At 35.5% G+C, this 13,544-nt stretch overlaps 1 protein-coding gene across 1 annotated transcript in view; it reads right to left on the reverse strand.

Moving 5' to 3' along the window:
- The window catches only part of HBS1L (HBS1 like translational GTPase), an 81,873-nt gene that overhangs the window by 23,455 nt on the left and 44,874 nt on the right, over window positions 1-13,544 (reverse strand). Inside the window, exons 4-7 of the mRNA XM_017518145.2 lie at window positions 10,661-10,769; window positions 8,461-8,723; window positions 7,840-8,005; window positions 4,794-4,911 (exon numbers count right to left, since the gene is read on the reverse strand). Coding sequence (XP_017373634.1) covers window positions 4,794-4,911; window positions 7,840-8,005; window positions 8,461-8,723; window positions 10,661-10,769 — 656 coding nt within the window. The remainder of the gene's footprint in view (window positions 1-4,793; window positions 4,912-7,839; window positions 8,006-8,460; window positions 8,724-10,660; window positions 10,770-13,544) is intronic.

Here is a 13,544-nt window from a genome sequence, read left to right on the forward strand (position 1 = left end):
CTGCACTCCAGCCTGGCGCCTGGTGACAGAGCAAGACTTTGTCTCAAAATAATAATAATAATAATAATAATAATTTCACATGTAATATATAATCCTCACCATAAGGAAAACAAATGGTCATAAAATATGTCAAGAATGTCTCAGATACTTTCTCAGAATAGAACATTACAATTTAAAGTGAAGTATCTGGCCGGGCTGGGGGGCTCACGCCTATAATCCCAGCACTTTGGGAGGCCGACGCGGGCATATCACGAGGTCAGGAGTTCGAGACCAGCCTGACCAATATGATGAAACCCCGTCTCTACTAAAAATACAAAAATTAGCCAGCCGTGGTGGCATGCACCTGTAGTCCTAGCTTCTCAGGAGACAGGAGAATTGCTTGAACCCAGGAGGTGGAGGTTGCAGTGGGCCAAGATCGCACCACTGCACTCCAGCTTGGGAGACAGAGCAAGACTCCTTCTCAAAAAAAATAAATAAAAATAAATAAATAAATTGAAGTACCATCCATATACTTGGTCTGGTGGGGCAATTTACACTATTCCCATTTCCTTTTACTTGTACCTAAATACTCCTGCTTTGTCTCTACTCTTAAGTGCAGTCTTCACTTCCAATCCGTCATATTTTATAAAGCTGAACACTAATTTCCTCAATGAGATCCAGCTCTTTTGATCAAGGATTCTTAGATAAGAGTACAAACGGAAGCAATCAATTTGAAAATTGGCTCTTTCACGAATACTTGTAGTCAGTAACTGCTCTCCACGTCTCAGGCAAGTTGTCTAACCTGTCTGGGTTATCAATGTACTTACTTCACAGAATCACTAGGGGATAAATATAGTTTATATAAAACATTCAGACCTGAACTTCCAAGTCCTAGTCTCAGTAATTGAAAATCTTTTTCTCATTAGGTTTTCATAATAACTGTAAAACTCTATTTACCTTCTTAGGTTAAAATGTGAAATTCATTGAACTGGTATTAAGATGCCTAAGGCCACAAATGTTCTACCTAATCTTCCTATTACGATCGCCAAAAAAATTACTGGGCAATTTCTGTATTAATGTTATTTCTAGGCAATAACTCTTGTCTTTGGGAATCCAAATGCCTACTACACATTTTCAAGGAAGCCTCTGAAGATCAAGCAGAATAAAGTGATCTCTCCTCATAATGTGTATCTTCTCTGTTCTTCCTGGAGTGCAACTGTTAGCCTTTCATCTTCACATCTCATCTTCCACACTGTGATTTCCCTGAGGCGAGGGAGATGCTTTGTATGTTTCGTGTTCCCAAAGCCTACTGCAATATTTTGCACACTGGGCAAGTTACTTAACATCTTTGAGTCTCTTTATTTGTTACATAATGGAATTCAATTAGATGATCTCTAAAATCCTTTCCTACCATAATTCCAGAAAGTGTTGGAAATAAATGATTTTTGTTTTTGAGGCAGGGTCTCACTCCCTTCAGTCACAGCTCACTGCAGCCTCAACTTCCCCAGCTCAGCTTCCTGAGTAAGTGAGACTACAGGCACCTGCCACCACATCCAGCTAACTTTTTTGTATTGTTAGTAGAGATAAGGTTTTGCCATGTTGCCCAGGCTGGTCCTGAACTCCTGGGTTCAAGTGATCTGCCCACCTCAGCCTCCCAAAGTGTTGGGATTATAGGCATGAGCCTCCACACCTGGGCCTGGAATAAACAATCTTTATAATAACTATGGCTCTAAGGTCCTAGAATTCAAAAGCATTTTTACTATAACTGCTTGTTCTGGTGTTTGTCTCTCCCATTAAACTATCAGTCTTTGTAGACATTGTATTCCCAGACTGCCTATCACAGTGCTTGATACATAGCCAGCATTCAACTCGCAGACACACATACACACACACACACACACACACACACACACACATACATATACACATATAAAGAAAAATCAAAACTATACTGTATTCTTTGGTAAATGCAATGAGAAGTACAGTTTCCTTCAGTAACAGTGAGGGATTGGTTCCAGACCTTCCAACCCCCACAGATACCAAAATCTATGAATGCTTAAGTCCCTTATACAAAAGGGGTAGTCTTTGCATATAGCCTATACACTTCCCCTCGCACACTTTAAATTATCTCTAGATGATGTGCAACGTCTAATACAATGCCTACACGTCACTTCACTTCACTTGCATAGATTCAACACAGTATTCAGCATGCAGCAAATTCAAATTTTGCTTTTCGGAACTTTGTGGAATTCCACCACCCCCCCAAATATTTTTATCCACAGTTGACTGAATCCACAAATGCAGAACCAATGCATATGGAGGGATGATTGCATACTAATTTAAAATGGTGACAATATATACTTCATAGAGTTGTTATAAAGATTATATTAAACTAAATGCATATAACACCTAATATAGTGTCTGGCCCATATTCGATACTCAATTAACAGTGATAATTACTTTATTTCAATCTTTTATCACATTCAGTCCATGAATCTTGAATTAATATTCTAAAATTACAAATCAACTTTCTAAAATGGAATCAAATAATTTCTCATTTATCTTCATATATAATATATTCATACAGTATCCTTTTTGGTTGACAAATGTTTATCTTAAAATTCTCTTTTTGGCTGGGCACAGTGGCTCACACCTGTAATCCCAACAGTTTGGGAGGCTGAGGTGGGAGGACTGCTTGAGCCCAGGATTTTAAGGCCAGCCTGGGCAATACAGTGAGATCCCGTCTCTACAAAAAATTTAAAAATTAGCCAGGCATGGTGGCACAGGCCTGCAGGCCCAGGTACTCAGGAGGCTAGGGTGACAGGCTCACTTGAGTCTGGGAGGTTGCAGATGCAGGGATTGGTGATTGTGCCACTGCACTTCAGCCTGGGCTACAGAGTGAGACTCTGCCTCAAAAAATTACTCTTTTAATGAGTGGAACCCAGAAAATGGTTAATTGCTTGAAGTCACACTTTTGCCGTGTTACAGAACCAAATTATTTTAACTCTTCCTGTTTTCCAGTAACCATCCATTATGAAAGAAATCAATGCCCTACATATGCAGTGCTATTTTCATTGCTTTAATCATTTAGAGTTACTGTGATGTGCGGCACAATGATGTTTTGGTGAGCCATGGACCGCACATACGATGGTAGTCCCACATTAAAATTGTAATAGAGCTGAAAAACCCCCATTGCCTAGTGATGTCGTAGCTGCCACAATGTCACAGCACCATGTATTACTCATGTATCTGTGATGATACTGGTATAAACAAATCTGTGCTGCCAATTATATAAAAGAATATGGCATATGCAATTATGTACAGTAGTTTATAACAATAATAACTATGATAGTGGTTCATGTACTATTTTTCACTTTATAATTATTTTAAAATACATTCCTTGCATTTATTAAAAAATAAGTTAACTGTAAAACAGCCTCAAGCAGGTCCTTCAAGAGGTATCCAGAAGAAGGCATTGTTATCATAGAAGATGGCAGCTTCGTGCGCGTTATTGCCCCTGAAGACCTTCCAGTGGGACAAGACGTGGAGGTGGAAGACAGTGATATTGATGATCCTGATCCTGTGTAGGCCTAGGCTAATGTGCATATTTGTGTCTTTGTTTTTCACAAAAAAACAGTTTAAAAAAAAAAAAAAAAAAAAAAAAAAAAATTAAAACTGCTTATGGGCTAAGGCTATACAGAAAGAAAATATTTTCGTACAGCTATACAATATGTTTGTGCTTTAAGCTAAGTGTTATAAGAGAGTCAGAAAGTTTAAAAATTTTAAAGTTTATAAAGTAAAAAAAGCTTCAGTAAGCTAAGGTTAATTTATTATGAAAGAAAAATATATTCTTAAATAAATTTAGTGTTGCCTCAGTGTACAGTGTTTGTAAAATATACAGTAGTGTGCAGTAATGCCCTAAGCCTTCACATTCACTCACCACTCACTCACCCACCAAATCATCCAGAGCAACTTCCAGTCCCACAAGCTCAATTCATGGTAAATGCCCTATACAGGTGGACCATCTTTTATCTTTTATGTTCTATTTTTACTGTACCTTTTCTATAACATGCTTAGATCAGTTTAGATACACAATTACCACTGTGTTACAACTGCTTACAGTATTCAATACGGTAATATGTTAAACATGTTTGTAGCCTTGAAGCTACAGGCTCCATGTAGTCTAGGTGTATAATAGATGTTACCATCCAGGTTTGTGTAAATTACACTAATATGTCCACAAATGATGAAGCTGCCTAACAACTCGCTTCTCAGAACATATCCTTATCATTAAGGGATGCATGACTGCAAATTATATTTGATTTTTTGTAGCATTCTTAAGAATCATGTAATTTACAAATTGCAATGCTTTTTAATATTATAAAAGAAGTAAATAAACCACTGGGTGAAAATATCCAAGCTTCATTATTTCTGCATAAATAAGCTCTTTAAAAAGATATGGGACTTGAATATATTGAAAGACATAAGGCAGATTTTGAAATATTCATGCCAACTTATCAATAAAGGAAATATGAAGCTATACCTCAAGTCCTTTACCATTCCTTTTACGATAAAGAAATTCATAGCTTTTATACATTTTGTTTCTTTGTAAGAAAGTTAACAAGATTTTACAAAGTACAGGTAAAAAGATCATGAAAAATACAATATTGCTGTATTCTCGTTCAAACTTGATAAAGGTTAAGACTTTCCATTTTAAAATATTTTAAAAGTTAAAATCCTAGAATTGTAACCTCAGCATCAGGAAATTTTATAAAGTACAATCAGTACACTATCGTGAAGAAAATATCAGTTACCTGGGCTGCTCCTGTAATCATATTTGGAATGAAGTCCTTATGGCCTGGAGCATCCATTAATGTAATAACTTTGGTTGTGGTTTCAAACTTGGTCATACCAACATCCATAGTTACTCCCCTTAAACAAAACATAAAATGGTTAGAATGTACTATGTAAATAGTGCTATACAGTAAATTAATAATAGTCTACATGGCCATCTAAATTCTTAGGTAAAAACGGAAATTTTATTTATAGACCATTATTTTTGACTAATTAAATTATCAATCAGAGCTGGAATGTCTGGTATCATAGAAGTGCATTCATATAGCTTTAACACAAAGTTGTGGTCGCAGTAAGAGCTCAATAAAAATGATAGTTATGCCCTCTTACCTTAGTGTAAATTGTGAACAAAGAAAGATATATGGGGACAACTCTAAATGGGGGGAAAATACTGCACATGAGAAAAGATAAATGAAAAATTACCATTACCAGGAGGTAATTTTCTTCATATTCTATGCCTATGCTTTACTAGTTATAGAAATGAGCTTCTAAAACTTTCATTTGCAAGGTTGGTCAGTATGTTACATATTTAGAAAACATGAGATATCGAAGCAGATGCTTAATTTTTAAGAAACGGAGAGACATGAACAGCAGACTGCTTTTTATGCTATTTAATTCTTCTTGGAGACCAACACAGTGCCTTTTTTCAGCCACAAGAAATATAGATTCAGATCAGTGAAATGCTTGAGATTAGAAGTTTTTCAAATTTCACATTTGTTTGGATTTGGAATATTTGCATATACGTAATGAGATATCTCAGGGATGGGACCCAAGTCTAAACACAAAATTCATTTATGTTTCATATGCACATTATACACATAGCCTGAAGGGAATCTTATGAAACATTTTCAGTCATTTTGTGTGACCTGTCATATGAGATCAGATATAGAATGTTCCACTTGTGATGTCATATCAGCACTCAAAAAGTTTCAGATTTTTGAGCTTTTTGAATTTCAGATTTTCAGATTAGGGATGCTCAGCCTGTATAAAAAGGCCTAAGGAAGGTCTACAGGCACACTCAGTCATTCTAGGCCTCAGAAATCTAGCTGGGGAAATCACGCAGGCAATAAACGAGGTCTGCCCCCAAATCATCCAAAGTAATGAATAACAACACTCCCTTTTACTACTGAAAGAATACAACAATTAGAATAACAAACTATAGGTTTGTTCTAGCAATAAAGTAACTGTGGGTCTCCTTAGTCAAGACATTTGAGTTTAACCTTAAAGCATAGGCCATCCAAGTTTGACAAAGTGATGCTTAATTCTCTTTAATAATTCCCAATAAACCAAGGACCACAGGCACCTCCAGAATAATGGTGAACTAAGACTTATTCTGAGATCCTCTGTAGACTGACCTAAGTATACTCTGCTGACCCAGCTCTGATTTCAATTTGTAACCCTAAGGATATGTAATGTCATTGCAACCCAAAGGATATGAAATTTACTCATTTCTGTTCTTCAGTATCTGAGAACAGGGGATTTACAAATATTTAACATGGTGGGATAAGCAACATATTACATTTTGTAAATGCTATTAAGGAACATATGGTGGTGAACCAAAACTCCCAGTATATGCCTGAAAGAATCTGCTATCTATGGAATGAGGAAATATTCTAAAACCTATATCATGCTGAGCAATAAAGAACTACCAGCAGCAAAAATATGAAAACCAATCAATAGATACATTATCCAAAAAGCTAAAATGACTGACCAAATCGATTATTAGTTCACTTGCCAGCTCAACTAAGATACTAGGTAAATTCAAGTGACTCATTCTAACTTAAATTATACTGTTCTCAATGTCTTTACCTACTTATTAGATAATGCAAAGAAAACTAAAAAGCTACATACTTTAATAATGTGCTTGTTAAACTGACAGGTGAAAATTATTTAGGCTTCTAATATTGTATCATATACAATTCCATTGTTTTCCATAATTGGCAACTGTCCAGCTAATTTTTCTTACTAGGCTAGAAAACAGGTCCGTGATACTGTATAGAATTAAAGATACCCACAAAGAATGAGAAAACATTATGATACAAATTCCGGTTTACCAGAAGGGGTAAGGAATACTGTGACCTGCTTTACAGAACATTATCTTATATATTTTAATGGAGACTGTCCAAGACTGCAAGAAAATACACATTAAAAAGGCATGAAAATTCAGATATATTCTCCGAAAATCAGACTGAAGACATCAGGGAACACAGTTTAATCTCATTGTTAATTTAAGACTTTCACAGGACTTGATTTGTAAAGAGTTATTATTTTGACACAGTTGATATATCTGCCAAGACATTATCAAGGTGTCCTTTGGCTCTCCTACCCTAACAATGATATATACTGTTGCTCTAAAAATACTTCAAAAGAAATACTATTCTTTGGCCAGAGTATATTAGTAGCTGCATATTCCTATTAGAATCTCCCCAAAATTAGCACTCAACACAGTAACAGAGAAAGAAAAGTAACTGACTGGATTCTAGCTGCAGAATTACTTGTTTGCTGACTGTCTCATAAAAACAGAATATATAAAGTATAAAAATGAACTGTTTAGTAATCTGAATTTGCTGGTTACTTAGATTCTAGACAAAAGAGGTTTTACTACAGTTACATTTCCTTTGTAAGCTGACATGAAATTAAAATCTTACTCATAATTTTAATTCAAAATCAAGACAATTTAACATATACTTAAGGAACTGACAACTGAAACTTATCTCACAGAATAATTAGCTTACGATTTTTACTGTTTTTTTTTTTTTTCTGCATGGCTTTTGTTTTACTTTGTCTCTGACAAACATTCTTTAATCTATTTCCATAAAGTTCAGGAGTAAAAACAGTATGTAGATTACAGCAAAAAAATCAAAATATTTCCCCAATATTTAAAAGCTATTTTCTAAAAATAGTCTCTAAAGTATTTCATATGTTTTACAAATTCGAGACATATTACACACTTATTTTAGAAGACTGTATAACTTCAAACTGAAAATTGTGAAATATAGTGACTACCTTTCCCTTTCTTCGCCAGTCTCATCCAAGACCCACGCATATGCAAACGAAGCTTTGCCAGCCTTTTTAGACTCCTGTTCATACTTATGCATAGTTCTTTTGTTTACATTACCCAGAAGATAAAGCATATGGCCCATCAGAGTACTTTTCCCAGCATCAACATGACCTAAAGAAAATTGATTCAGGATTAATACCAGGTACATTTCCAGACATTCACATTGAGGCACTGCATAAATGTATAACTCAATATTTCATGTCAGTGGTTTACAGTAATAATATCAGTATTTATCAAATGACAGTTAAAACATCTAAATAGAAAAAAAAGAGCATGTCTCTTTACAGAGGGGGTAAGTTTCTCAGATTTTTGGAAATTAAAATTGTCAACAAGACATGCCAATTTCAAAATGTTCACAAAACGAAAAATCCCACAACCAAGTGTAATGACTTCTTCGGTAACTTGGCATTCTCTCTCCTCAGGTGACTAGAAAGCATTATGAGTACGTGCCTCCTCGCTTTCTGTCCATTCCACCTATGGAGAAACTCAGAATTTCCATGCGGCCACAAAACAGTGGGCAGGCTAAGGCATGGAGGCTGGCGATCCAGAGGGACAAAGGGCATTACCAATGACCACTAAGTTGAGGAGCTGCTTCCCTCCTTGCCGCTTCTCCAGTTCCACCTTCACATCTATTTGCTGTCTCAGCTTGCCAGACTTTTTCACTGACGCTGGGGCTGAACTCTGCTCTTCTGATGCTTGAATCATGTGGGGTGGATTAGCAGATTTAGAAGCAGTCTCAAGAACATCAGAAGAAGCAATGCTGACATCTTCACTGGGCGGTCCCTTTTGAGGTGTGTGGAAACTATGATCGTTTTCTTCAGAAGTTACTCTACAGAAGGCAGATAGGAAAAAAGCATTTTAAACCAACTCGACTGATGTTCTATAATGTCAGAAGGCCAGAAAACTGTTTCTTCATAATTCTTTATACTCCAGACCAAAAATAATCTCTGCTAAGTAGCTAGAGTCTGTTAAGGTGGAAATGATAAGTAGGTAGACTCAAACCACACAAATACAGATGTGGAAGATCCCAAGAGAAAAACTGTGTACCAAAAAATGAAGGTAAGAAGAAAATATCTTAAAATATAACTAAAATTCAAAATCTATGCCCACAGCCTTGGCCATATAATCCATCCTATCAAAATCAATGGTATAAAGGGGATATTTTGTAAAAATGGCACAAAATGTATTACTGGAGTAGAATTAGTACTAAAATATAGTTTTACCCCAAATCATCCTTCCAACATGATAAACTTATGAACCTTTTTACTATCTCACTTAGGGAAGATATCTCTAAATGACTACAGTTCATAAACATTTTTGACAGTGGAGCTTTAATTAATTAATTCAACAAACACTTGATTTACTAAAAACTACAACATATACTGGGAATGATGTTAAAAAGAAAATGACATAGAAATGAAAAAGCTAACTACCACTCCCAAAAGATTACAATCTAGTGAGGAACTCAGATATGTAAAGGAGAAACAAGACTATCCAGCTTAACTTATTCTTTCCTTGAAAGAATATAACATCCTTAGAATAATAAATTGTGTATTCTATGTATTTCCTCTCTCCCTCGATGGAAAAATCCCAAAATAGAATTAAATGGCACTCAAGAATAAGGACAAAAAGGGCAATTATGATTTTGATAACCCAATCCTAATTCACAAGGAAAAAAGACATACATGAAGATTTTTGAGACTGAATCAGAATTCTAAATTATTTTAACAAGCTAAAGTTACTCATGATAAAAATTAAATTTTTCATTCATCCAATCATTCAATTAATGTATACTGAATGCCTACTATGTCTTAGAGAAGGTGTCCTTTCCTTCCCTGACTTTGAAACCTATAAAATCCAAAAATTGAACTAGGTGATGATTAACATTCTTCCCAACCAAAACCCATGATACCTCACTAATTTAGATAAAAGAATATTGTAAGGGAAAAAAATAAGGCTCCTGAGTTTGTGTTTCTTAAAAAATATAATTTTGGAAAAGGGAGAAAAAAAGGAAAAAAAAGTATATAAAAATCTATTGTTTATAGTAAAAACCTATTGTTTATATTTGATAACAATGTTTATCAATTTGGCGGACAAAATGCATGTAAGTAACAGCTTTATTGAACAACTGAAAATTCTGAAAAATTTTGGAACTTAACAATTAATGGCTTCAAAGCAACTCATTTCCCTTGTCTTTAAGAACTCCTGGAAGGACTCTAGAGACTGTGAAAATAACAAACATAAGCTACAAGGTATGGTGATTTCCATTTTCACAAGATATTTGAAATTCCAGGTGTGTATCATATCATCTGTCTTTGCCACAATGATCCAATTCATTCAATATGAAAATTCAAAAGAGTTTAAAAACATTTCAGTCATTAAAAAATTTAACTAATGATTCCATGATTTGCTGACTCACTCTGAAGTCTGGTTACCCGTGCCACCTAGTGGTATAAGAATTCCCTATCTCACAGTGCTAGGTTTCACTAAATCAGATTTTTTTTATGTTAAAGTAGCTATAAAATACTTATGTGAGAAAATTGACAGTGAGGTAGGATAAGTAATACACATACATAAGGCCAAAATCAAGCCTAATTTCTCCTTTTGTCTCTTTGCACTATGTTATACTGAGGATATATGATACTTCAATGCAAATGACACATTATGCAAAATTGAAAGTCTCTTTCTCACAGACTAACAGGAGACAATACGTGAGGCTGGCGGTATACATGGGGGTGGGGGTGAGGGAGGTACTCAAAGTCTTACCCAGGCACTTCAAATCCCATAGTTTGCTTCTTTCCAGATACAGTCATTATAGCAACTTTTGGCACAATTTCAGATTCACTTCGCGATGACTGGGAAGCTACTGGTTTTCCTAATTAAGGAGTAAAATATAAAAGGCCAATTAATTTCTTTAGTAATATACAGAAATCTATTACATATTATTTTAAATTATAGTTTATAATTTTCACAGAATTCATGTCTTTATAAACCTACTATCTCTTCTCTAAAAAAATTTAGTGAGATATTAATGCTGAAAGAAATTCTGTCACTTTAATCTAGGAAATCCCCTATTGCCAGGACTCTCCTATGCTTAACCTCCACGAAATCTCTTCCTAATTTTGAACTGACTGTTAAGTTTCAGTATGAAGAGGTCACAAGGTAGTTTCTACACTGAGCCTTGTTCTGACATTATACCTAGACCCTATATCTCCCTTTCCTACCACGCCCTTTCACAATACTAAAATTGTTTGGTCAGTTAGCAGATGGCTAAACTATTTTTAATCCTGTGAGATTTATGAACTGATGAACAAGTTGAGAGTCTGCTGAATTACGCTGGAATATTGTATATATTTTACTTGCACACAACACTATACTAAAATACTGATATCTACAAAGAACCTGGGGAAAGAGGTTAATGTAGAAAAAACAAATTAAGAACATGGGGGAATTAGCCAGGCATGGTGGCAAGTGCCTATAGTCCCAGCTACTTGAGAGGCTAAGGTGGAAGGTGGTTTGGGCCCGGGAGTTTAAGGTTGTAGTGAGCTACAATCACACCACTGCACTCCAGCCTGGGTGACAAAGCAAGATGCCATCTCTTAAAAAAAAAAAACAAGGAGGAAAATAAATTATGAGCTAGCTCAAATTTATTTTTTTTTTTGCATTTGATCCTTACATAATTCATTCCACTTTTAAAAATTTATCTTTATAATTTTCAGAAAGAATGCCATCAGGATTGGATCCACATAAAACTATGGAAACTACGTGAGCTACATTGGTAAATACATATACAGAAACCACAAACAATTAAGAAAAGGTAAGTTAATGTATAAAAATCATTTAAAGTATTTGCTATTTGCCTACTATGTACCAGGCACTATGCTGGAAATGTGATGGTGAAGAACAGACATAACACTTGCTCTAAGAGAGATTACATTCTAGTGGGGAAAACATACTAAATGATTTTTTTTTTAAGTACAATTAAATCTGTTATTAGTGTTATAAAGAATCCATATATGGTATGCCATAACATTTGATAATAGGGCAAATGACTTACAGAGCTTCTCTAGGAAAGTGAGAAATGGTGCTATGATGGGGAAAATTAATCGAAATTATAATAACTAGTACAGAAAGGAGGAGCATTCCAAGCAGAAAGAGAAGCTTGTCTAATGCCCTTTTGTAGGAGGACGCACAGTTCTTCAGAGGGAGAGAGCAGAAGGGGAGCTACATGAAGCTGGAGAGATGGACAGGGCCAGCCAGTGCAGGACCTTTAGGCCACACCAAAGATCCTAATGCTTATTCTAACAAAGACGGAAGTTACCAAAATGAGATAAGCAAAAGTGAGGGGAAGTGGGAAGAGAGAAGAGAGGATGAAGTAAAGGGACATCTGAAAATAAACAGTTTAGGGATGGGAGAATTTTGAGATTGAGACATATTAGGAATTTGGACCTAATAGTTGAGATTTCCAAATGACAATGAAGGTCAAACAGGCAGTTGAACATGTTGGTCAACCTCAAAGGAGAGGTCTGAGCTGCATCAGCACATAATCAGTAATTGAACACATAGACACAAGCAAGAGAACCAAGGGAGAGAGCACAGAGTAAGAAGAGAAGTGGTCCTAGGAAGCCTTGAAAGAGCTCTAGCATTTGATGCCAAGATAGTGGAAAATATGCCTACAAAAAGGTGAAGGAGAGCCAGGGAGGGTGGTACCAAGGAAGCTAAGGGAAGGGAGTGTTTGATGGAGTTGGCATCACCAGGATCTGGGGCTCTGGGCCAGTCAACTGAATGAAGACCAAAAACATTCACTGGTGACATGATCATTTTTGATAAAAAGTCATTGGTAGAGTTAGCAAGAGCAGCTGAAAATAGTGGGAAAAGTAAAGGCCAAACTAGGTTAAAAAATATAAGGTGAGAAAATGAAGGTATGTTCACTACTTCTCATCTGTAATTTCAAAATCCAAAAGCACTGAAATATTAAAGTTTTGGGTTTTGTTATTTTAATAACTCCCTTGGAAGCAAAATCTGATATGGATGACATAAGGCTATTTATCTAAAGCACTTATTGATCCTACTTAAACTGACAAGCCACACACCTCAGGGCAGAAATAGCAATGTGTCTAATTACAGGGAACTGCTCCACAATTCACTGGGGCTATAATACTACAGATGGTATGTACACGGTAATGTTTTTCTAAACACAGAATATTCCAAATTCTAAAACTAATCTGACCCCAAGGGCTTTACGGATTGCATATGTATGAAAATGATTCTTTAAAAAGTTTGTCTGGAAAGGGAATAATATGGCAGAATAGCAGTAGAAGGGCGATATGGGATCAAGCTGATGGAAAAGATTAAATGGAGAAGATTTAGTTGAATACATTATGAAGATATGAAATCATCAATATTTTAGAGTTTCTGAGAAGGTAGAATGAGATGGAATCCAAAGTACAGGTAGAAACTGAGACAGGAGAAACACTCTTTTATTGCAATAGAAGGCAGGTTTGCATGTTTAGGAACTAGAAAATGAAAATTTCTAATAGATGACTTCTGTTTTCTCCGTAATACAGCACCTAGTTATGCTCTGGGATCACCCAAGGAAAGTAAAAAGATTTGTGAAATAAATAAGGTTTTTTTTTTTTTTTTTTTTTTT

This window comes from Cebus imitator, unplaced genomic scaffold (genome assembly GCF_001604975.1).
Source record: "Cebus imitator isolate Cc_AM_T3 unplaced genomic scaffold, Cebus_imitator-1.0 Scaffold659, whole genome shotgun sequence".
NCBI lineage: Eukaryota > Metazoa > Chordata > Mammalia > Primates > Cebidae > Cebus > Cebus imitator.